This window comes from Lasiodiplodia theobromae (assembly GCF_012971845.1).
Source record: "Lasiodiplodia theobromae strain AM2As chromosome Unknown scaffold_36, whole genome shotgun sequence".
Classification (NCBI taxonomy): domain Eukaryota; kingdom Fungi; phylum Ascomycota; class Dothideomycetes; order Botryosphaeriales; family Botryosphaeriaceae; genus Lasiodiplodia; species Lasiodiplodia theobromae.
The window spans coordinates 328866-352669 of NW_023336515.1; the positions used below are offsets into that span (position 1 = coordinate 328866).

At 55.8% G+C, this 23804-nt stretch overlaps 11 protein-coding genes across 11 annotated transcripts; 7 read left to right on the forward strand and 4 right to left on the reverse strand.

Annotated features, from left to right (window-relative positions):
* Positions 1-400: 400 nt before the first annotated feature.
* On the forward strand, positions 401-2452 carry LTHEOB_10177 (Histidine phosphatase superfamily clade-2; the record flags this gene model as incomplete). Its single annotated transcript, XM_035506793.1, has 5 exons — positions 401-790; positions 1127-1172; positions 1228-1320; positions 1373-2027; positions 2077-2452. 5 exons carry the CDS (start codon positions 401-403, stop codon positions 2450-2452), a joined length of 1560 nt encoding a protein of 519 aa, XP_035368215.1.
* Positions 2453-3280: 828 nt separating this feature from the next.
* Positions 3281-4355, forward strand: LTHEOB_10178 (Glycoside hydrolase family 131 protein; the record flags this gene model as incomplete). Its single annotated transcript, XM_035506794.1, has 3 exons — positions 3281-3769; positions 3870-4060; positions 4127-4355. The coding sequence occupies 3 exons, from the start codon at positions 3281-3283 to the stop codon at positions 4353-4355; spliced, it is 909 nt and encodes a 302-aa protein (XP_035368216.1).
* A 405-nt stretch (positions 4356-4760) lies between these two features.
* Positions 4761-5521, reverse strand: LTHEOB_10179 (Arp2 3 complex subunit protein; the record flags this gene model as incomplete). The annotated part of the gene is made up of 5 exons (XM_035506795.1): positions 4761-4769; positions 4822-4866; positions 4952-5077; positions 5131-5457; positions 5519-5521. 5 exons carry the CDS (start codon positions 5519-5521, stop codon positions 4761-4763), a joined length of 510 nt encoding a protein of 169 aa, XP_035368217.1.
* Positions 5522-5902: 381 nt separating this feature from the next.
* LTHEOB_10180 (Ubiquitin carboxyl-terminal hydrolase 14) lies at positions 5903-7990 on the forward strand (the record flags this gene model as incomplete). The annotated part of the gene is made up of 4 exons (XM_035506797.1): positions 5903-5918; positions 6143-6557; positions 6613-7838; positions 7890-7990. 4 exons carry the CDS (start codon positions 5903-5905, stop codon positions 7988-7990), a joined length of 1758 nt encoding a protein of 585 aa, XP_035368218.1.
* Positions 7991-8438: 448 nt separating this feature from the next.
* On the forward strand, positions 8439-10875 carry LTHEOB_10181 (Rad21 rec8 n terminal domain-containing protein; the record flags this gene model as incomplete). Its single annotated transcript, XM_035506798.1, has 6 exons — positions 8439-8457; positions 8509-8545; positions 8598-8741; positions 8799-8936; positions 9002-9509; positions 9562-10875. The coding sequence occupies 6 exons, from the start codon at positions 8439-8441 to the stop codon at positions 10873-10875; spliced, it is 2160 nt and encodes a 719-aa protein (XP_035368219.1).
* Positions 10876-11559: 684 nt separating this feature from the next.
* On the reverse strand, positions 11560-12513 carry LTHEOB_10182 (WW domain binding protein 11; the record flags this gene model as incomplete). The annotated part of the gene is made up of 1 exon (XM_035506799.1): positions 11560-12513. One exon carries the CDS (start codon positions 12511-12513, stop codon positions 11560-11562), a length of 954 nt encoding a protein of 317 aa, XP_035368220.1.
* A 458-nt stretch (positions 12514-12971) lies between these two features.
* On the forward strand, positions 12972-15515 carry LTHEOB_10183 (Ribonuclease P/MRP subunit POP1; the record flags this gene model as incomplete). The annotated part of the gene is made up of 1 exon (XM_035506800.1): positions 12972-15515. One exon carries the CDS (start codon positions 12972-12974, stop codon positions 15513-15515), a length of 2544 nt encoding a protein of 847 aa, XP_035368221.1.
* A 709-nt stretch (positions 15516-16224) lies between these two features.
* Positions 16225-18246, forward strand: LTHEOB_10184 (Succinate dehydrogenase flavoprotein subunit; the record flags this gene model as incomplete). Its single annotated transcript, XM_035506801.1, has 4 exons — positions 16225-16240; positions 16370-16765; positions 17016-18163; positions 18217-18246. 4 exons carry the CDS (start codon positions 16225-16227, stop codon positions 18244-18246), a joined length of 1590 nt encoding a protein of 529 aa, XP_035368222.1.
* A 175-nt stretch (positions 18247-18421) lies between these two features.
* On the reverse strand, positions 18422-19270 carry LTHEOB_10185 (uncharacterized protein; the record flags this gene model as incomplete). Its single annotated transcript, XM_035506802.1, has 2 exons — positions 18422-18861; positions 18928-19270. 2 exons carry the CDS (start codon positions 19268-19270, stop codon positions 18422-18424), a joined length of 783 nt encoding a protein of 260 aa, XP_035368223.1.
* Positions 19271-20296: 1026 nt separating this feature from the next.
* Positions 20297-20902, forward strand: LTHEOB_10186 (Ribonuclease f1; the record flags this gene model as incomplete). Its single annotated transcript, XM_035506803.1, has 4 exons — positions 20297-20311; positions 20379-20599; positions 20658-20728; positions 20790-20902. The coding sequence occupies 4 exons, from the start codon at positions 20297-20299 to the stop codon at positions 20900-20902; spliced, it is 420 nt and encodes a 139-aa protein (XP_035368224.1).
* Positions 20903-21431: 529 nt separating this feature from the next.
* LTHEOB_10187 (Dual specificity mitogen-activated protein kinase kinase 1) lies at positions 21432-22721 on the reverse strand (the record flags this gene model as incomplete). Its single annotated transcript, XM_035506804.1, has 1 exon — positions 21432-22721. The coding sequence occupies one exon, from the start codon at positions 22719-22721 to the stop codon at positions 21432-21434; it is 1290 nt and encodes a 429-aa protein (XP_035368225.1).
* Positions 22722-23804: the final 1083 nt, after the last annotated feature.

Here is a 23804-nt window from a genome sequence, read left to right on the forward strand (position 1 = left end):
TCCGCCGAAGAACCCACTGCCGTAGGCTTGCCGAATCCCGACGCACTTGGCTGAGAAGCCTGTCCGCCACCGGCCTGCTCTCCGACAGTCAACGGCTGCGATGCCCCTGGATGCGGACGAGGGCCCTGCGCCCACGTGCCGGGTGATCTTCCCGATCGATTCTGATCCTCACCATGTCACATGCCATCTTTCCACTTTGCATCTGTCTGGACACAACTCCATCACTCCTTCTTGGCGGAACTGCCCAGCAAAGCGCCGCTCGTTAAGGCCTTCAGTGCGTCAATGACTTCATAGCGCCTGTCGCACAACCGCCGTTGCTCACCCGCGGTTACACCTGTCTTCCGACTCTGCGATCCATACATCAACCGTCTTCAAATCTCTCTGGCCGCATCACGCGACAATGGCCGGTTCCCTCACCCTGGTGCTCTCCGCAATCGCTGGTTTGATTGTCGCGCTTTGGGCAGCAGCACAGACCGGCGCGAATCCACCTTTTCAGCTGCCCTTTCTTTCTCAACAGTGCCATGATGCAGGCACCCTTCACGGCTACTATGCATCATCGCCTTATTCTTCGAGCTGGAGGAGCTGGTGGAACAAGGACCGACATGTCCCCTCGCTAAACGGTGCGCGCTTGGGCACCGAAGGCAGAGGCCAGGGTGGCGGCGCTATCGGCAAGGATTGGAATGTCCTTTACCACCTTGGAGGTAACGGTCCTTGGGTCGAGAAAGTTGATGGTATTCTTGATCATGGTATTGTGCTGCCCGAGGGTTGCACGGTCGAGCAGGCGCACATGGTAAGTCTTCGAATTTATTATTGGCTCTAACTTGTTCGATGGGGAAGTGCAGCAGCCAACAATATTCTCCGACGGAAATCGGGGACTTTGTTCGGGCTTTAAGGAGAAAAAATATGAGGTCGGTTGGCCTGGTACTACAATGATTCCGAGATGGTTGAAGTTATTCTCCGGATTGCTGTGCAACTATACCTGGATGGATGCTTCAACTGGCCGTCTGTTGCAATACTAAGCCAACCGACCTCGTATTGACTTTGTTGGATTCCGCACTTCCCCGGCGAACATGTTAGTCCGATCGACGGTGCATTTAAGCTTAACGCTGACCAATTTTCTTACAAGATGTCACGGCATCATGAGCGGTTCCCAACTTTCAAGGCCGGTAGCAGTGTGTAAAATCTCATTCATCTGCAGATTTTCTAAGGATGCTAACAAAAATCTAGAGCAAATTGACTTACTAAAACGGGTCAAAGACTCAAACGTCACTTTGAAAGGTGACCTGGCATTCGCCAATGACTGGGAATACTTCACGCCAGGTACGTGCGTCTGCTCAGTTTTATACCTGGGCACTGTTCTCACCGCTTCTAGACCCTGAGCGGGACTTTGAACAACTTACCAGCACTGGCCCTTTCTCTGGAGTTCTCGGAGCTTTTACGACCGGGGTCCGGCTCCGTACTCGCTACCAGCACCTGTTGCCATCAGGCGGTAAACCGAATTTCTGGGCAGGAGACTCGCCTCGAGTCATTGACACGGCCCGCTACTTCGCTGCTGGCTTCTTTGGTCTCGACTGGGAGAATCACTCCACCTTGCACATCATCCCGGAAACGGCTGAGCTTGGTGCGGACACGCTTACCCCTGGTGACACCTGCTACGCCTACATCGAAGACCTGGAATATGGTCATGATTACGGCGCGCGCATGCTCGCCCAGTATCGAGCAACATACCTAAGCGAGATTCGAAAGCGGTTGCTAAAGCAGAATCCGGACATTGAGTTCACCGACACCGAGCTCTACTCCATGCAGGAGATGTGCGGGTTTGAGACGACCGTGCGTGGAAGCAGTGCTTGGTGTGACGTCTTCTCCAAGGACGAGTGGTTGAGCTTTGAATATGCTCGGGATGTCATTCACTTCTACCGTGCTGGTCCAGGAAACAGATTCGGAGCACTGATGGGATGGCTATGGTTGAACGCTACGACGAATCTGCTTGTTGAGGGCCCATCTGCCGGACCGCTCTTCTTCAGCTTGTATGTTGTCCGTGCCCCGATGTCGGACTGTGCTGACGTTTGTTCACAGCGTTCACGACGGCGACATTGTGCCGATGCTCGCTGCATTGGATATTTTTCACGACGACGAGGATTTGCCGATAACGCATCGAGCCGATGGCCGTGCCTGGAAGACCTCTCAGATCACCCCAATGGGTGGTCGCATCATATTCGAAAGGCTGTCATGTCTTTCAGGAAGCGAGTCTTCGACGAAGACCTTTGTGCGCATCAATGTCAACGACGGAATCGTGCCGGTGCCAGGCTGCAATAGTGGCCCAGGTGGAAGCTGTCCGCTTGCGGAGTTCGCGGAAAAGGTCAGACATAGGGGTGCGGAGCTGGGAGACTTCAGGGAGAAGTGTGGTCTTGGCGACGACATGCCGGACAGAATCACGTTTCTGCACCAGTAGAAAGGCGTGCGTATGTGGCGTAAGCGCGCAAAATCCTGGCTATAGAAAAGAAAAATCAATAGAAGGGCATCTCGCCAGCTAATTTGTGCCAGTTTGGCCTCGCCTGCGTCTTCCGGCGGTCGCTTGCGAGTCGAATGGTGGTTTCATAGAGGATTAGGGAGGCCGCCAGTGTCGCAACTTCTAGAAGCGCTTGGACGGTCGAGTCAGGAAGTTGGCAGCTCGCAGAGTCATGTAGATCTGACAGCTGAAGTTTTCTCGCAGACAGCAAGCCAAGTGAAACAAAACCATCCCTGGCGCACATCTGCGCAATTGCCGTAGGGCATTTTGCAGCGTTACAGATAAATTGCCGGCGGCGACCGGACCGTACTGTTTATTAACCGCCGCACAACCGTCCCCAGAAACCCCACAGTAAAGTTAAATCGGGCTCATCTCAACTGCAGATTGGTGGAGCCCGATTAACAACAATGCGGATCACGGCCTCCTTGGTACTGCCGGGAGGTTGACGTGATGACCCGAGCTCACCGTCCCGTTTCGAATTCGGTTCACATCCGTTCGGACGGAAGCTTTCCGGCCCATACTCATGCCATTCTACAGTGAACAAGAGTCAGTGTTGGTAGTTCACCGAATAGTCCGCAGCGTCCGGGCACAAGTTCTAGGCGACCGTTACCATATAAACATGCATCCCCTACCCACCTGGCCCTGTGCAACCTCTGTCCTTTCGTTCTACAGACTGCTAAGCAGCTAGCCTTCCATTCTTTGTACAATATAAGCTTGAAGCTTTGTTCACTCTTTACCCCTACCATACATACCTTTGCAAAGCAGCTCGAAATGTCTTCGCTCCTTGTCATCCTCACCACGCTGGCCGCCACCTCCCTCGCGGCGCCCTACCGCTCCGCCGGCTACCGGCCGGGCTACAGCACGCGTCACCGCCAGATCAACACGACGGCGGCGAGCGCCCAGTGCCCGATCCTGCTGGACGGCCGCGTGCCCGCCAACGCGACCCTGGCCTCGTTCGACACGGCCAACGGCATCTTCAACCCGGACTACGTCAAGGGCAACAACGTCACCTGGTCGCAGATCCTCGAGGAGCCCGCCGGCGCGCTGGCGTCCAAGTTCGACGCTGCCCCCGAGTACAAGGCCATCGAGGTGACCATCGACGACGACTCCATCTTCCAGAAGCAGTACGGCTTCCGCCGCGCCGGCCTGCAGTTCGCCGCCGACAGCTCCAACGACACGTCCGACTCCGGCGTCGTCACCCTGCACTGGAGCGTCAAGCAGGACTTTGAGAAGCCGCTGAACCTGAGCCACGAGTACCTGGTAAGTTTTTCATAGAACGGATGGAGGGAAAGGGGTAGAGGGATGGATCGTGGATTCGAAAACGTGGAGCCCCCAGCTGACCTTGAATTCTCCCCCCTAGAACGTCTGGCACGAGGCCGCCGACTACAGCGCCAACCAGTTCAACTTCAACACTGGCTACCGCATCGGCACCAACGGCTCCGACAAGGAGTCGTGGCAGCTCCTCGGCCGCGACTCCAACCTCCTTTGGTCCACCCCCATCGACTTCACCAACTGGCAGAACTTCGCCCTGACCCTGGACTACACCGCCAAGTAAGACACCCCAGCCAGGTCATTCGACCCGTCGTTACGTAATAATCCACTAACATGGAAAATCAGCACCCTCACCATCTACACCTCGAAGAACGAGGAGCCGCTCGAGAAGGCGGGTGGTCCCTTCACCAACGACAACTCCGGCGCCGGCCAGTTCCAGATTGGTATTCTCAAGAAGCCGACTGGCACTGATGATGTCGTCAACAGTGGTTTCCAGGAGAGCAACTTCAAGGAGGGCCAGATTTATGGTGGCATCTTCGTCGAGAACAGCGCCAACGGTTGCATCTCCCTGTAAGATGTTGATCAGAAGGAGCAGATCTGATGAGAGGCATTAATTTCTTTCCAACTTTGACATGTTGGCCGGTTAAATCCTAAAGAATATGTTTTTGGGGCGCGTTGAGTCCCTTTAATGAGGCATATGATGATAGTGATGGTCAAGATGATGTTTTAGCACAAAATCCGAGATGCGGGTTGTACCGGCTGTGTGAATGCATGTGTTCGCTCGATTCTATAGCCAATATTCTCTTTTCTTCATGTAACATCACATCAACGGACATGCTGCAGTGGATCCGCTGAAGTTGTCGATAGGCTCGACAGTTGAGCCCGCTTTCTGCCCATAACGCCCTGCAACCTCGGTAGGCTTTTGAATTGATCCACGCTAACATTGTAGTTACATCTCTTCGCACTATTATCACGCGCTTCAATCGAACTGTAGACCTCATCAGTGTGGCTTCTTGGCGGATAAACAAGCGAATACATACAGGAGTCAAGAAAGACTCGGCAACGAAACGCGCTCTAGCGTTCAACTGTCACGGACATTAGTTCATGTTCGTCGATTGGCCGATAGCTGCCCGAGATTCGGCTTAGGCTGCGTTGTCCGGGGCCACTTACGAAGAGCTTCATTTCCGAAATCTCCTTGTCCACTTCCTCCATGAATTGAATAATGAAGTCCACCAGCTTGTGCTTCAACATCTCCTCGGTGTGGAAGTTCGTGATCAGGAAGGAAATGTCGTATCCCTAAGAGACGTCAGCTCCACCGCCCTGAGCGCAACCAGGGGCAACGTGCGCACCTTAATCGGCTTCCTCCGCAGGATGAAGAACGACTCGGCTCTCTGGGTCAGGAACCTCGTGAACTTGTGGACCAGGATATGCTCAATCTCATCCGCCTGCTTGATCTTGATGCTGATTCTAATCGAGTTGATACTCGGCTCGATGAAGACGCGCTCGTTCTCATTGCGGGAAACGGTCAAAGGGTTCAAAAGTACTTCGGGTGACGTCTGCGCCTCGATCTCAGGGACGTTGTGGCGTTCCGACGCCTGCGAGGCGAAGTTGGAGAGCGAAAGCGCCGCCGTGAGCGAGGAGCGGACGCATTGGAGGTACGGCCGGAGAGATTGCGACTACCGCAAGGCATCAGCGAGCTGCGGCCATGGTTTCGGAGGATGCGGAAGGTAGGTTTACCATTTTGACGGGGCGCAACCGGCGGGCGGGACCAGGATAGGTGCGGAATGTTGGGGGAGCTTGGGCTGGCGGTACGGAGGAGCTCCCTAGACCTGGGGGTATGATGTGGTGAGGCGGGGGCCCTTGGGCGGTGATGCGCGGCAGGTGCGGGCCTGGCTGTGTCTCCGAAGAAGTCCCGGACGCGCCGGTGCCCCAGGCAGGCAATTACATACGCAGCTCACAGCTTGGCTTGGCGCGGTGAGCTAATCGCCGGGCAACTCTATCCAGGACATTCCATCCGCTGCGTTCGCCGCTCGTTCTGCCCTCCCCAGCTGCCAACCTCCCCCCGGGGCGAATCTCCGCGACCCTACCCACCACCTTTGTTTCCATCATCCAACCGCCAAAATGGAGCCCATTCAAGGTACGCTGCCCCGCTCCCATTCCTCATCATCATCAGCATATCGTGGCGCATTACCCCCGTCGTATACCACAGCACGCATCCATACAGGTGGCGCGGATCGTGAGGGCATTTGCACGTCGAGCACTTTGCCCCGATGCTCGAACTCAGTAGAAGCAACGCCTTGGCCCTTACGACCACGCGTCTTGATTTATAATACGGACATCGCTGACTGACTTGCGCCACAGTGGTTGTCAAGCACCAAGGAAAGAAGTACGATGTCGAACTAGACCCCTCAAGCACCGGCGAGACCTTCAAGTTCCAGCTGTTTTCCCTCACCGGCGTCGAGCCCGAACGTCAGAAGATCCTGGTCAAGGGTGGCCAGCTCAAGGATGACACCGACCTCTCGAAGCTTAACGTCAAGCCTGGCCACACCTTCATGATGATGGGTACACCTTCCGGAGATGCCAAGGGTCAGATTGAGCGTCCCAAGGAGAAGATTCGCTTCCTCGAGGACATGACCGAGGCCGAAGCCGCCCAGTCCGCTGGCGCGATACCTGCCGGTCTCCAGAACCTTGGAAACACTTGCTACATGAACTCGACGTTGCAGACCCTGAAGTCTATCCCGGAACTGAGGGATGAGCTGGTTAAGTACAAGCCTAGGTAAGACATCTGAGAGGCCAGGATGCCACCGAGAGCGTGCTGACGCGATAAATAGTGGTTCCAGCGGCGCCGGCCCAAGTGACTTTAGAGCCTTCGGCCTGGGAGGTCTTGGAGCGTCCTCCGACCTTACTGAATCTTTGCGCGACCTATTCAAGCAAATGTCCGAAACCCAAGAGGGCTTCCCTCCCATGATGTTCCTCAACGCGCTACGGACCGCCTTCCCCCAATTCGCACAGAAGGCCAAGGACGGTCACGGATATGCCCAGCAGGATGCTGAGGAAGCCTGGTCCCAGATTGTCACGCAGCTCCGCCAGAAGCTGAAGTCGAACGATGCTTCGCAGGAAGCTTCCGAGTCTTTTATCGACAAATACATGTCTGGCAAGTTTGAGACGGTCATGGAATGCGACGAGCAAGCCGCCAAGGACGGAGGCGAGCAGCCAGTCAAGGGCGAGGACACTTTCCTCAAGCTGAACTGCCACATCACGGCCGAGGTTAACCACCTCCGTGAGGGTCTCGCCGCAGGCATGCAAGAGAAGATTGAGAAGAACTCTGAAGTCCTCGGCCGCAACTCCATGTACACGAAGACTTCCCGCATCGCGAGACTCCCGAAGTATCTCCCGGTCCACTTCATGCGCTTCGATTGGCGAAAGGATACGAGCAAGAAGGCCAAGATCATGCGAAAGGTCACCTTTCCCCACGAGCTCGATGCTGTTGAGTTCTGCTCCGAGGATCTGAAGAAGTTGCTCATCCCCGTTCGTGACAAGATCAGAGAGATCAGGAAGGAGGAAGAGGATGTCGAGCGGGCCAGGAAGCGGAGGAAGCGCATCCAGCATGGCGAAGACGTTGAGCCAGCGGAGCCAAAGGGCAAGGGTCCCGCAAGTGAGACCGAACTTGCCAAGGAGAAGAAGGACTCACAGAAGAAGGCATCTGGCAGCACAGATGTTGATATGGAGGACGTAGAGTACAAGACTGACGCTCAGATTGAGGCTGAGCGTACTGCCTCAATTCTGAAGGCGAAGAAGGAGCTGCTTGAACTGGTCGATGGAAAGCTTCTTGCCGATGACTCTTGCAACAAGACCGGGCTTTACGAGCTTCGTGGCGTCATCACTCACCAAGGTGCTACGGCAGACAGTGGCCATTACACGTCCTTCGTCAAGAAGGAAGGTCAGAAGGACCCTGTAACCGGCAAGCGCAAGGAGGAAGATGGCAAGTGGTGGTGGTTCAACGACGACAAGGTCTCTGAGGTCGATAACGACAGGATTGAAACCTTGTCTGGCGGCGGTAAGTATTTGTCGAGGTGAATATTTGGAAATTGTACTAATTGTTTCCTAGGCCAAAGTCACTCTGCCTTGATTTTGCTCTACCGCGCCGTGGGCATTCCCAGCAAAGAAGATATCGCGGAAGCTGAAGAACAGGCCAAGCCTACTGCTTGAGCTGCTCCGTTCGCGCTGTCATCTTGACCCTGGCTTATCTTGTGACAATTGGATGAGCGTCATAGACGGTGGACTGTACGAGTTATGAAGCATGGCACGACGGGCCCATAGATTCTGTTTATTCTTAGCATAGCATAAGAGCGGTGGCACTACACGAGCTCGAAAGAAATTCGTAACTAGGTAAAAGCGAATGGCAAAAGAGCAAAGCTCATGCTTGGTATTTCGTGATGCCTTGCTACGCGGTGTGGGTGCCTTAGGCGCGTCTAGTTCGCGACCCTCTTTCCTCAAGAGCTTCTTCTCTCCAGCCTCACAACACCACTCTTTCAACGGCGCGCTCGCACTGCCTCTCTCTCAGCTCGACGCGCCAACCTTTCTCGTTCGTTTTATCTCCTTTCACTCCAGCTCGTAACCTCGTTCTACGCGTAGTATGCCGTAAATTGTATTCACGATGTTCTACAGCCACGAGGGTGAGCTTGCTTCTGGCGACCTTGTCAAGACTTCACTGACAGAGGTACCAGTGCTCACAAGCCGCAAGTATGGCGTTGCGACCATCTGGTAAGCGACGCCTGCGGACGCTTCAGTAGGATTCATCTGCTCATAAGCGCAGGTTGGTCGCGACTCTGGGCTCCAAGTCCACCACCTCGAAAAAGGTGACTCGCAAAGCCATCCTCAACGTCAACGTTCCGAAAGCATGCGAAACAATCCTAGAGCCCGAAGTTCCGCTCGCTCTCCGTCTCCAAAGTAGCCTTCTGTAAGCTAGACACTTTCGAGACAACCATCAACGAGTATACTAACTGCGCCACTACAGCTATGGTGTCACCAGAGTCTACTCGCAGCAGTGCAGTTACGTTTTAGCCGATGCGCAGAACGCACAAAACAACATCCGCACGGCCCTGGTGGCGATTATCAGGGACACTGAGCTTGATCCTGAGGCGGGACGTACGAGGTATGAGCGTGGCGCAGGTGAAGTCGCGTCGTTGCGCAGAGCTTCACTGACTGCTGCTCACTTAGACCCGACCAACTCCTTCTCGAGGATGATCCGTCGTACCTGCCTGACTTCGCTCTCGCGCCTCTCTACCTTAGCGACTCGGAGCTCGAGCCTCCGTCGCTCACTCGTTCAAGCAGCCTGTCATCGCTTCACCACTCGCGCACTCCACGACGGAGCATTTCGTTAGAGGACCAGCAGGGTGGCCCGGTCTTCGGAATCCAGTTGCCAAGCTCTGATAGCGGCGGCCCCAGTGGTATCGGCGGCTTCGTCGTGCCGGGAGATGAGGGCCCGGGTACAAGGGTTCCCGGTGGAAGCGCTTTAGACATCGAGAACGAAGGCTTCGAACCAGGCGTGGATTTTGGCTTCGATGCCGAGGGAAACCTCATTGAGCATGCATTTGCCGACAAGCTTCAGAGGACACCTTCTAACGCTGCGAGGCCGGATCCGCTCAGTAGGGCCCTGCCAAGTAGTTCTGCTGCGAGTGCGAGGGCTCGGCAAGAACATGAAGAAGCTCAGCAGTTTGGAGCCGATGTAAGTTCCCTCTAAAGATGCAAAGAGGTCCCTAACATTAACATTAATCCAGTATGGTGAACAAATTGACATCGATATACCAATCGTCGATGATGACGAAGTTGATCTCTTACCTGAGGCTCAGCCGTTTCCCTCCACTCATGATCGCTTGAGCTCCGCTGCTTCCGGACGCCCGGATGAGGGTGAGGAAATTACTGAGTCATCGTCTGTCGTCCAGGCACCTATCCGCCGCCAATATAAACGCCGTGCCATTCAGATGGACCAGACTATGGAGCTTCGCAACGCAGAACTTGCTGGCTGGATGAACGGCTACGTCGATAACATGAACGAGGCGAGAAAGCAGAAGCAAGCTCTTCTTATCACGTCCCAGGCCAAAAAGAACGCTGAGTACTGGGTTCTGGGCTTGGGTCTTGGTGGCATAGGTGCTATTGTAGGTAACACAGGCCTTGCTGGGCCACTCGATCAGTTCAGGGGCGATGCACTGCTGCTTTCCCTTGGGATCGATAGGAATGTGGCTAAGAAGAAACGTGGACGTCCGCGTGCCGACGACCAAGACCAGTCTGATGAAGATGGCAGACGTGTACGTCGGCGCTCGGAGGAAGAAGAGGTTGCCCGTGGTGAGATGGAGGATGGTGGGTTCGTCAATGTTGAAGAAGAGGAGCAGGACATCGAAGCTCCTCGCGAGGCAGAACCGGAGCAGGAAGAACGCGATCTCGACCAGATGTTTCCGTGGAACGTAACAGCATCGGTCCGCGATTCTTCTCGAGCTCCCAGTGCACGTCGTGCTCTCGGGTTTGGCGGGTCGGGCATCTCAAGTTCAGCTGGCGGATCCGCCGGCGGCTTGCCAGGTTCGCTCGGACGCAGGGGACGGTTGGTCAGTGAAAGTCCTCTCCATGGCCGCGGTCATCGCCACAATCTCGAGCCTCTTCCCAGCTCTGAAGCCGCCGTCGATCTGGAAGATTATACCCTTGGTGGAATGGGCGAAGACGTCAGCATCGGTGAAGGTTCTCAGTTCGAGATGCACGGTGCTGCTGCTGCAGACACCCAGGCCACGACCGACTCGCAACTCGCTCGTACGGCCTTCGCGAGGGAGATGGAGAACTTCGGCCTGTTCATCTTCGACAGACTCAAGCAGAAGGAAGAAGCTATTGCTGCCGAGGGTTCTCAGTCCATTGGAGGCGTCAACGAGGTCTTGTTCGAAGACATTCTTCCCCCGCAGTCGACCACAAGCATTGTTGCTGCCCAGGGCTTTATGCACCTGCTCGCCCTGACGACCCAAGGTCGTGTCTCGACCAGGCAAGATGAGCCGTTCGGCGAAATCGGCATGAGCTTGCCTTATGCTGATGAGGCTGAGACTGCCCAGTGAGGATTAACTGCATGATGACATGACGACATGGACGATATTCAGAATGATTCCTTTCGCTACATCGCTGATATTTTTGTTCACTGTTTTAACGAGGCATGTTACGAGACATGATTCGATGGGGGATGGCGGCAATGTTATGGGGGATAGATATTTGCTGACATTTGCACACTTAAGTATACAAAAGAATGTTGTAGCTAAAGGCTAGCACCGATTTGTTTTCTTTTATGTCATGGGGAATCGAAGCAATGTCTGGACGTAAATGCAGAATGAACAACCGTACATTCACTTCCGAACGATAGCTGCCACTGTCTACATCGTAAAACTGATCAGGCACAGTTTCTCTTGATTCTAGGCCCTTTACGTTTAGCTAACTTTGAATCAATCATATCGAGCAAATCACAAGCGATAAGTTTGATATATGTCAGAAATATCAACGCCACTAGCTCACAATGAAATTCAGGGTGGCGTCGTACATTTTTCTGGTTCAGCAAGACACCATCACTTTTACGGAAGAATGTCATCCTTCGATTTGAAGGTTCGATCAATGTACATGGAACAACTCATAATGCTCTTTGTTCTTCTAATTTATGTGAGGCTGTAGCTGATTCAACTACTTATGCCTCGGCGCACTTGACGATGCTATTTTGAAATACTTATCAATCGAGTGGATGCACCAGGGCTGACCTAGCCCGCAAATGCCTCATCCTCTACCTCCTCCATTTCCACTTGTCTCAATTCCCGCTCGAATCTCGCTGCTTCCTCGTCGATATCCACGTCTTCTCCAGCTTCCACAGCCGCATTCATCATCCTGTACTCTGCCTCCGCCGTAGCCGCTTCGGCTGCTTGTTCAGCGTCCTCCATTCCCTCCTGAGCAATCGCAGCCTTCTTCTGTCCGTAGCCCTGTTTCTCGAGCTTATCCAGCTCCTCGGGTTCAAGCAGCTTCCCCGGAGTCTGCCCCTTAGCCGCCGCAAGCTTCTGAGCCACAGCCGCTGGGACGAAGCGCTGTGTGGCCTCCTTACGCAGGTCACGATGCACAGGAGCAGCGCTGTACACGGTCTTCGCTTCAACTGCCGGCGCAGCCGCCGCGCTGGACCCAGGCTTCGAAGGCAGCGGGTGCGGTCCATCCCTCGCCAGCGCCTCGTCCTGCGGCGCGCCCCTTCTCGGCTTCCGCGGGATCGGCGGCGGCGTGTCGCGCGGCATGGGTATATCCCTCACATCCTCATCCGTCTCGCTGCTCTCACTACCATCCTCGTCTCCTCCCCTCCCACCGTCCCTCCTCCTCTTCCCCAGCACGCCTCGACCCCTGCCGCCACCGCCACCCTCTCTGCCTCCCCGTCCTCCCCTGCCGCCTCCACCAAACGTCGGAGCCCGGTCACCCAGCGCCTCGCGCGCCTTGCGGATCGCCCGCACCTCTTTTTCCAGGTTGTTCAGCGTCTCGCGGTCCCGGGGCCGCAGGGACCCGCCGCGTTCTTCGACCTGCTTGAGCTCGTCGATCTGCCGCTGCAGCCGCTCCGGGTTGCGTTTGGACAGGCGCTCGTTGCGCTGCGCGGCTACGTTGGCCTTGTTCTTCTTCAGCGCGCGCGCCTTGTCGGCCTTGTGCTGCGCGGCGACGGGGTTGAGGGACTTGTCTTTCGCCATGGTATGGTGTGTGAGGCTGTGGCGATGGGGTGGAGGTTATGGGGCTGCGCGAGCGGGTGAGCCCGTTAACGGGGATCGGGACGGGATGGAGTGATGGTTTTGGCTCGAGAGGGTCGCGTCGGGAGGCGTTGCTAGTCTTTGAACGAAATTTCGAGTGAGATGCCGTGTATGTCAGGTCATGAGGAATGCAGCAATGGCGCGATGGAGTAATTGGCCAGTAGGTGGATCAAGAAACCTGGTGGGAAAAGGTGTGAATGTGTTTCTGTTAGAAGTCGGTCGGGAGAAGCTGTCCAAGCTTTAGGAGCCGTTGTGATGACTTCACTTTTTCACGTGCGCGCGCGCATCCCTGTCGCGCTTTAGGAAATTTCCAGTCAGCTTTGACATCAGCTCCCCGCAACACCCAAACACCCCGCACCAACATCAATTCCGTCCGCGCCGCGGTCCGCCGACGACCGACCATGGCGGACAAACGCAAACAACCGCCGTCATCCTCGAAGCAACAGGGGGGCCAGTATGGCCGCGACCGCAAGCGCGCGAAGACGCGCGACGCCCGCGCCATCGCGGCGCAGAGCACCGGAACGGCGTTCAAGAATGGCGAAGTCGACGTAGACAAGTTCGTCAAGGCGCACGAGTACGCGATCAAGGCGCTGGAGAACGGCATGCAGAAGGCGCGCCAGGGCCTGACGACGCGCGCGTTCCAGGGCGTGCCCAAGGAGCTCCGCCGCCGCACGGCGAGCCACAACGCCAAGCGCGTGCCGAAGCGGTTGCGCCCGAGGGCGGCGCGGGAGATGGTTGAGGATAACACGCCAACGGTGACGGCGAGGAGGAGGAAGCCTAGCGGGCACATGCGGCTGAGGCTGGAGAACGCAAAGAAGTTTCAACGATTCGTGAGCAAGGTTCGGGCAAAAAAGGGAAAGAATAAAGCGCAGGGCGATGCGGCGGAAGGGTCTAAAGAAGGGGATGATATGGAGGTCACCGTTCAGCCGACGGAGGAGGCCATCAAGACCAGGAAGCCGCGTGTGAAGACCTCGAGACCGAAGAACCCGCCTGTTCCCCGGGCCAAGTTCCGCAAGCGTCAGCTGAACAAGCAATGGCTTCCGACACATATGTTCCACACGAAGCGCGCACATATGACGCCTCCCCTCGAGCCGTTATGGCGTTTTGCGATACCAATGGCACCGACGATGAAATGCTACAGGCCTACACACAGAGCAAGCGTGATAAGGGGTGCTGTGGCTTGGGATACAAGCTATATGTCGACCATTGGTTTATATGGCTCGGATGCGCATATTCAGAAACTGCTAACGGACTTCGGTGTTGACAATTGGGGCAAACGAGGCCAGAAGTGGAGAGATGGAACCAGGACATGGGAAGGGTGGTTATATGAGAAGGGTGGGTGGCCTGAGAAGGCTATCGCACCGGTGGCAATCGTATGGTGTGCAAAGCCGAAGCCTGAGGACGTGGAAATGGGGGATGACGCTACCGAGGGTGTTTCCTCAAAAAAGAAAGACAAGAGACAGGTCTTGATACGCATACATCCCTCGGCATTCCTTGAGCTGTTGGATGCGATCCGGAAGCTCAACCCGCCAGTCACTGTGGAGGACCTCCGGTGGGAGATCGGAAGCATCGAGATTACTGGGCCAGGAGCTACTGAAGCGTTATGTGGCGTTCTATGGCCAGTAGCTGCGGAGAATGCGGAGGACAGCCCCAGTGATGTTTGGAAGAGGCTGGCTCCAGTAACTAATCTGGGCACTCTCCCGGCCAACGCTCTTCTAGGATTCAACATATCGGACCCCAGGCTGCATCATCCGCCTCGTACAGTTCAGATACCCACTGACAGCCAGTCACACTCTCGTTTAGTAAACACATGCGCCAACTGGCCTCTAGACCGGACTCAGGGCCCTCCGGATTTGTTCACACGTAAGAAGCGCCTGGATGCTTCACGTACTCTCTCCAGCCAAAAGTCGATCAATCGCCGAAAGACTGCGGCCATGCCAAAGGCGTACCCTGAGCCTCTTCCTACAGATCCCTCGATTCCGATTCTACTCTTTGCATCACGCGCTTCTGGTGCAGGTAATGGAACATGGACGCTGGTCCTGCCGTGGAAATGCGTCTCTCCTGTTTGGAACTCACTCATGTACTACCCGCTCTCGACAGGTGCAAATGTACGCTTCGGAGGACTGAATCAGAAGAGACAACTGGCATTCGAAGCAGGTGTTCCTTTCTTTCCAGCTGATTATCCGGGAACAAAGGCAGGGCAGGAATGGAACGTACGGGAGACAGAAAAGAGGAAGACGGAGTGGGAGAGACGGCCAAAGGGAAAGAGGATTCAGTGGGAGAGCCTGGAACTAGCGGAGGGTCGGAAAGGTGAAGTAGGCAGAGGCTGGGCTTGCGATTGGGATGCGCTGCGTGAGGGAGTTGACGCGCCAGACACCAAGCCTTCGTTCTATCAAACCCCACCTTTCCTTGCCGAGGAAGCGACATCATCTCGCAAAACCGATGATGTACCCAATCCCGAGGTCGCCCTTGCGACTGTCCGCATTACTGTTATTGGACGTGGTGCCCCCACCGACTGCGCGCGCATCTACCGTCTCCCCAGCGCCGATACTGACCTGCGCCAAAAGTGGCTGGCTCTCGTCTCCGACCCCCAAACAAAACATAACGCAAAGAAGAAGGCCGCGGAGCTGCCTCGCAAGCCGGCACCGGATGCTCCGGAACACATCCATCAAGCTTTCTTGGCGGCCAGCTTGCTGGAAGGCGACAAAAAGGACGTGCAGGCCGGTGGAAAGGACTATCCACCCGTACCGGACAGGGAGGATTTGATTGGATTCGTGACAGCCGGCAACTACAACCTGGGCGAGGGCCGAGTGACTGGAGTGGGCAACGTGGTGCTTAAGAAGTTGGTGGAAGGGATGGGTGAGGAAAAGGGCAAAGAAAGACTCTGCATCGTGCGGAATGCAGGAGAGACGGTGGGAAGATTGGCGAAATGGGAGATCGTCTAAAAGAACTGCGGATGAGGTCTGCTTGAAGAGACTGGGATGAGTTCGAGCTCTGTCGGGTGAGCCCGAGCATCAATTCTAGACGCTCAGAGTCTGTGCAAGGGCCGTTTTATGAAGCTTTTGTAGGATTGCTGGGGCCAAAAGCAGGTTGCGAGACTGCTGCGAAATAGCATTGCTCCGATTCGGCAATCCGAGCGGGAATAAGAGCGTGGACATTGCTATCCCCACAAAATCGAGTTCCCTCGGTTGATGACATCCCCTGTCAGCTTTCTCCGTCCAGAGAGCCTCTTTCATGCGGGGAACTTGCATACACTAGCATTGTAATCGCCCCATCATAAAGAGTTACCGTCTCATTCCCGAAATCTCCTTCACTATGGCATCCGAAGCCGATTCTTCTAAATTCTAGTTCAATTGAATGACTACCAGAGTAACTATGCGAATGTCAGCCCTTCAAGCCGTACGATCGAACCTCCGCCATGTTCGTCGAATACCGAACAAGCGAATTGTTGCTGCTAGCCGAACGCTGGCTACTGTCGGGAATCAGACTGTGATAGATCACCACTATGAGTTCGTGCTGCCATCTTGTATTTATCTTCTTAAACTGCAAAACTTACTAACGAGATTCTCAAACATCCAGCGCCATTGTCGTCGGCGCTGGAGGAGCAGGCCTACGCGCGGCTGTCGGCCTAACAGAAGCTGGCCTCAACACCGCATGCGTGACCAAATTGGTAATTCAAAAAGAAGAAAAGAACAATACACCACTCCATCATCACCACCTCCCATGACATCCGCCCCAACTTAATACAAGAGAAAAAGAAACACCCACTCCCCAAAGACCTATAACTCCCAAACACAAGACAACAGAACGCGTAGCTCACCAACCACACTCTCCCAGTTCCCCACACGCTCGCACACGGTCGCGGCGCAAGGCGGCATCAACGCGGCGCTAGGCAACGTGACGGCCGACGACTGGCGGTGGCACTTCTACGACACGGTCAAGGGGTCCGACTGGCTGGGCGACCAGGACGCCATCGCGTACATGACGCGCGAGGCGGTGGCGGCCGTCGTCGAGCTGGAGCGCTACGGCGTGCCCTTCTCGCGCACGGCGGCCGGCACCATCTACCAGCGCGCCCTCGGCGGGCAGTCGCTGAGCTTCGGCCAGGGCGGGCAGGCGTATCGCACCGCGTGCGTCGGCGACCGCACCGGGCACGCCGTGCTGCACGCGCTGTATGGGCAGAGCTTGAAGCACGGGTGTAGGTTTTTGGTCGAGTATTTTGCGTTGGATTTGATGATGGTGGAGGGGAGGTGTGTGGGTGTGACGGCGATAGGGATGGAGGATGGAACGTGTCATCGGTTGTTTGCGAGGAATACGGTGTTGGCGACGGGAGGTGAGTTCTCCATATTAGGGAAGAAGAGGGGGAGGGGCAGTATCTCTACCTACCTCTTTTCTTCTTTGGTTTGCTCTGGCAATTCGGTCTCCTTTCTCACTGACGGCGTGTCAAGGCTACGGAAGAGCATACTTCTCCGCAACAAGCGCGCACACCAGCACTGGTGACGGCAACGCCATGGTGGCACGGGCGGGCCTGCCCCTGCAGGACATGGAGTTCGTGCAATTCCACCCAAGCGGCATTTATGGGGCGGGCGTACTGATCACCGAGGGCGCAAGGGGTGAGGGCGGGTACCTACTAAACAGCGAAGGGGAACGATTCATGGAGCGCTACGCGCCGACGGCTAAAGATCTTGCATCGCGCGACGTTGTGTCGCGGGCGATGAACATGGAGATCCTCGAGGGCAGGGGATGCGGTCCGGACCGCGATCACATCTACCTGCAACTTTCGCACCTGCCACGCGACATTATTCTCGAGCGGCTGCCGGGTATCGCGGAGACGGCGTCGATATTCGCTGGGATAGATATTACTACTCAGCCTATACCGGTGCTACCGACCGTCCATTACTGCATGGGCGGTATCCCGACGAACTACAAAGGACAGGTGCTCGACATCGGGCCAGACGGGAAGGAGACTACAGTGCCAGGCTTGTACGCTGCGGGCGAGGCGGCCTGTGTGAGTGTCCATGGAGCGAACAGGCTGGGCGCGAACTCCCTCTTGGACATCGTCGTATTTGGCCGAGCGTGCGCCATAGACATTTCCAACAGCAACGAAAAGGGTATGCCGCATGAGAAGGCACCAGAAGACATCGGAATGGATTCGATATTCGAACTCGAGACAATCTTAGCATCGAACGGGGACAAGCTGACGGCTGAAATTCGTGGCGACATGCAGAAAGCCATGCAAGCGGATGCTGCTGTTTTCAGAACCGAGAAGTCGCTGGCAACCGGCTATGAAAAAGTCAAGGCGGTCGAGAAGGATTTCAGAGAAAGACTTGCGGTCAAGGATAAGTCGATGATCTGGAACTCGGATCTCATCGAGACGCTCGAGACGCGCAATTTGCTCACATGTGCTGTGCAAACGGTCGCAAGCGCGGTTGAGCGGAAGGAGAGCCGGGGCAGCCATGCAAGAGAAGACTTTCCAGAGAGGCTGGATGAGGAGTGGCTGAAGCACAGTCTGACTTGGCAGAAGGAGGTTGGTGATGATGTCAGAGTTGGATACAGAGACGTTGTCCTTGACACGTTGAATCAGACAGACTGCCCGGTGAGTTCGCTTGGATATCAGAGAGCGAGTCGCCGTTCATTGACATTCAACAGTCCATACCGCCGAAGAAGAGATCGTACTAGATTCCATAGACGATCAAGATATACAGCCAAAAGAAGATGCGAGATCCGGGTGAGTATCGCGCAAAAATGTGATTGTATATACTATTCGATGTCAACCAGAGGCATCGATCGGTTAATTTTTCTTTCTTTCTTTTTCGTAACTTGGCCAGGGAATGTTCAATCTTGAGTTCTGCCTCTAGGCACTGCTCTTGGAAACCTTGGAAGCCGCCTCCAATGCCTGGCTAACCAACGGCTTCGCGTCGGTTGCAATGCTCGCTTCGTTCAGAGGGGTGAGGCGATCGACCCAAGTCTCCCATCGATCCTCACAAAAACCATGCCAGCCCGGAGCATCCTTGAAAATGGTCAGGCTTCTCCCCGGCTTGGCGATCTTCCCATCGAACTGCTTCTTCTCTCGGCTCAATTTCGACAGCGTTTCGGCCGCGTATATGAGCCACACGGAAGCCGCCTTGAGGCTTGCCGGTTTTGTGTCGGTTGCAATGTCATCCTCCTCAGGGTCTTCGAGGGCGGCGCGCAGGATCCAGATAGCGTACAGGCTGAGGTCGCAGGCGCCGGCGGCCGTCACGCGGGCGTAGAAGGCATTGAGGTTCACGAAGCTGTCGTCGGGCTTGTCCGAAGCTGCAAGATAGCATTGGCGTAAGTCATTTCAACTCGTCTCACGATAAGGTGGTCGAGCAAGCGTACCGAGGTCCAGCCCTTCACGGGCTTTGGCGCCAAACAGCGGGAGCTGCTCCCAGCGCTGCTCCTCGCCCCAGATCTCCAGCTTCTTGCTCTCGTGCGCGGGCTGCGGCATGGCCTTGATGGCGAGCACGATGTCGACCAGCTTGCTCTGCTGGGCGTGCGGGGTCTGCTCGGCGGCGCTGGTGACGGCGGTCCACAGCCTCTCCAGCTCGTGCTCGGTCTTGCCTAGGTCGCCATCTTTCTCGAAGGCCTGGCGGGCAGGCGCAGCGAGCTTCTCAGCGGCTTCCTGAACGGAGATGGCGTCGGGGATGAAGGCTGCGATGATATCGCTCGGATTGGCTGCCATTGTGGAAAAGAGAAGCTGGCGGAATGGAATGCGGTGAGAGAGGCTCGTCGAGGCCAATTGGAGGTTAAAGGACCGAGGGGAGCAATTTGGGAGCGATAGGTGTTCGCCGGAAAGCTGGTGAGCTGTTCGCAAGGCGGGGGCCCCGCGGAAGAGTCGGTGACAGGCGCGCTGGACGGACGTGGTGCCGGTCAGATGACGTCGCAGGCGGACATTGCGCTGGCTGCAAGCTCGAGCCAGGCGAGGTCCGACAGCAAGAGGGCGATGGAGGAGGATTTTAGGTGATAATAATTCGGAGCGTCGCCAATCAACCGAGATAGATCAGCACATGGGAAAGGAAGAGGTGGTCGAGTGTGGCTGCACAGAGGTGAAACAGCAAGCGCCTTCCCTTTCCGGCATGGTTACCCGCTCCGCCTCTGCCGATCCCACCCCGTCCCAGACCTCGACAACCAGCCCTTCTCGTATCTGACTGGCCCCGACGGCCTGCTGCACATGCAACAAGTGTTTCTGTTCCAAAAACAAACAGCCAAAGGCTGGTCACAGGCCCTGTTCCTGCGAGTCCCCGCGTCTGCGAACAGCAGGTGCCCTGCCAATCCTTACGTCGACTAGACGTCTGTTGCATTAAACAACTTCCGCTTACTTCGCCCTGTGCTCCTAGTTTTATTTCCCGGCGCCAATGATATGCTCCGAGTCCAGCACCTGCCACGTTCGTTTAAAGGCCACTGTTATTCCACAGACAAGCGCCCGCTCGCGTCGCCAGATACATGCCATCTCCGGCGCTACCGAAGTCATGCAGACTTGGCCCTCACCACCTGTGTATCTTCGTATCTCCAATTCGCCGAGATCGGATTGGCCCTGCGATAGGACTGCGTGGGGCAGCCTCGGAGCTCCCCTACCCCAGGTCTGACGGCCTTAAGGTCGCTTAAGAGCGGCGGTCTATAAAGTCAGGCGTGAAACTCAACCACAACCTCATCCAACCAGCCAATTCACCTTCATTCGTCCTCGCTTGTCCAGCTCGAATCCGCCACAATGCTTGTCATCAAGGTTCGCCCCCTCCGTCATTCTTGTGCGCCACACAGCAGCCACGTTGACCAATGCCTTTCTCTACTAGTCCCTCGCTCCCCTGGCCGCCCTCCTGGGCCTTGCCATTGCCAGCCCCGTCGAGAGGTCTGAGCCCAAGCCGCTCGAGGTCCGCCAGTCCGCCACCACCTGCGGCTCCACCTCCTACACCGCGGCCCAGGTCCGCGCCGCCGCCAACGCCGCCTGCTCCTACTACCAGGCTGGCGACACTGCCGGCAGCTCCACCTACCCTCACACCTACAACAACTACGAGTCAGTTCTAACCTCCCCCAATCACCAAATGAAACCAATTTTCTGACAAATACTGTAGGGGCTTCGACTTCCCCGTCAGCGGCCCGTACCAGGAGTTCCCTATTCGCACTAGCGGCGTTTACACTGGCGGTACGTTCTTGCTAATTTCTCATGTGGTTAAAGCTTCCGTTCTCTGACTTCTTCGGTGCAGGCTCCCCCGGTGCTGACCGTGTCATCATCAACACTGACTGCGACTACGCCGGTGCCATCACCCACACCGGTGCCAGCGGCAACAACTTCGTTGGCTGCTCCGGTACCTCGTAAATGGCCCTCGTTTCTGGCGGTGAAATGGAAATTGTCCATTAAAAGTATTGCGAAATCTGTTGGCCTGAGTTTGGAGCGAGCGATCTATCATTCAGCGCGCTGCGCACGTACATATATGAGAATGAATCGATTGATGAGTGAAACCTGGAGCCCCGTTGTGTCGAATCCTGATCCGATTCCTCTTGCTACGTCTTGTATTTTTCCGCTCATGCCAAATCACTGGTCTACTGTGCAGCATATACGAGCTGGATTTGAATCAAATCTTGCCAGCAGGCCAACACTGATACCTGACCAACAGCATTAGTACCGCCCACGAGAATAATTACTAATTGGAGAGGGCCAAGAAATTCAAATAGCTAGGCGGATGAAGAGAGGGAGAGGAGCGGCGACGGCATAGAAAAGTTCCAGACAAGAAGTATGATTGATGACGAGACGAAGCGCTGCCAGCAGCATCGTCCCGGAAGCTCCCTGGTCCACAAAATATGAACAGCAATCGCCAACAGCACTATATACCAACCCTCAACCCCCCTCAACCCCCCGCACCCTCCTCCCCACCACCACCACCACCATCATCATCAACAAACCCCCGCCACTCCCCCATCCCCCTCCCCTCCTTCTTGAAATGCCTCCCCAAATGATCCACCCTCTCCCTCCACCCCCTGAAGCAGTCGTCCCGCCGACAGAACCCGCACCAGCGGTACCACCCCTCCAGCTCCTCGCCGACCTCGAGCTCGCCGACGGCCCCGTAGTACGCCATCGTCTCGGCGTCGTCGTCGGCCGCCCCCACGCCGTGCACTGTGCGCAGGTGGACGAGGAGGTGGTCTTTGCGCATGAACTGCTTGCGGCACCAGCGCGGTATCGTCGACGTCGTGCTGTCGTTTTCCAGCAGCTCGTCGGCAGCGGTGGCGGTAGTAGTAGTAGCCCAGTGTTTGGAGACGAGGTGCGAGCTGGTGGGGTCGGGCTCGCCGCACGAGGCGCAGAGGCGGCGGCTGCGGCGGCTGGATGGTTCGTCCGCGAAGGCGGTGGTGGAGGAGGAGGAGCTGGAGGACGAGGAGGACGAAGGGGGTGGTAAGAAGACGGCGGCGCCGACGGTGCACAGCCAGACGCGCTGCGGGCGGCTCTTCTGCTCGTGCTTGGTCCACTCGCCTTTGCGCGGGAAGGAGCGGCCGCAGGCGCGTGTGCATTGGAAGGGCCGTGATGGGTCGCGGGTGCGGAGGCGCTCCGGGTGGGGAGTCGGCGTGCAGCAGTGGGTCTGCGCTTTGAAGGCTCGAGGAGACGCTGCGTTTCGGGAGGTGGCTGCTACGGCGATTGGAGAACCGGAGGAAGGGGTTGGTGGGGTGGATGACGGAGGAGAGGCTAGCTGCAGGTGTTGCCTGCTGGTGCTCGGGAAGGATGGTGATGGCGCGAGTTGGGATAGTCTTTGACTAAACCAGGTTTTGATCCTGGTGACGGATTCGCCGGTAAGTTGCTCCAATGCAGCGAAGTCTTTCTCCTCGGGCCAGCGAGGCGAAAAGTTGGAGAGCCAGCGATGGCAAAGGTCTGCTGCCTTCGGGTCGATGGACGTGATGGCATCCTCAATGTTCGTTTGCGAGAAGGAGTTTTCAAAACAACTGCTAGATAGCATACTGTTGGAGAGGCTTGATGGAAAATCAAGCTGCGTGGTGCCGGAAACAGTACGAGACAGGAAATTTGGTGTTATCGAACCAGGGGTTTCGGCGGTCGATATGGTCGAAGATGTAGTGAAGTCCATGCCATGGAAAATTGACCAATCAATCTCACAGCTGTCGTAGGGACCCAGCCTAAAGGAAGACTCGCGCATGCGCGACTCTGGCGAAATTGCGGAAACATTCAGGACATTTCCGCTGTTGTGATACACTGGTGACGCTAAGGTAGTGCTATTTAGAAGATTGTCCTGAAAAAGCGCAGATCGTGGCGTCTGCTGAGGATGCGGATCGTCCAACTGTAGCACAGGTGGAGAATTTGGTTGCCGGTGCGGGTATTCAAGTGGGGACTGGAATGAATTCATGGGCATATTGGTGGCCAGTAGGATGGAGAGGGCGTCTGAGGGAACGATTCAATTGGCCGTTGGCTGGAGATGAACTCGTTTTTATTGGTCGCAGAGCCTCATGGAGACCGGTAAACTTGGGAACAAGGATGAGAAGGCGCCGTTGAGCCTAGTGCCACAAAGACCGGGGTTCGAGGGGTTTAATATCCTTGCCAGACGTGATGGAGGGCGGGGAGGTTGACGAAAATGATTAACAAGGCAGACAAGTCTGCAGATAGAGTGAAGCCTGATTGCACGTACGCAAGCTGACGAATTTGCGGGGAAATATGCCGAGGAGCCTGAAACTCAGTACGAGCTTTGCTAATGCGTTAAAACAAGCATATATGTTTCTTCTTTGACGTTCATCTAATTCATCTGTTAGCAGCTCCGTTATAGTTAAGCTTGAGAACATACAAGACGTCTGGAGAGAATGAATGGCGCAGTCAACGAACTCACCTAGAAGGTCTACGGGTAGCTGATTTTGTTTGTTAAAAGAGCGTGCGTGTTAATCAGCAAAATAAATAACCGTCTCCTCGAGCCGAATGCACTGCTGACGCAAGCACCAGCAGTTGAAATGAGTAACTTTCGGGACTCGCCTCTCATTGCAGGGGTGACTAAGCGCTTGATTTACCTGTCGCATAGCTGACTTTGCGGTTTCCTGAACACGAAGGATGAGTGGCGCTCAGAAACATGGCTTAGCCAGAGCAAAGGAGGGGCAGCAAGCCGATCATTGCTGCCTAAACACGCCATATCTGCAAATCTGTTGCCACAAATCGTAGCATTGCGTTGGTCCTATTTTTCCTGTGGCTGAGGAAAAAGGCAAAAAGGCAAAACTTTGCCTTGTCCCCGCTCTGATAG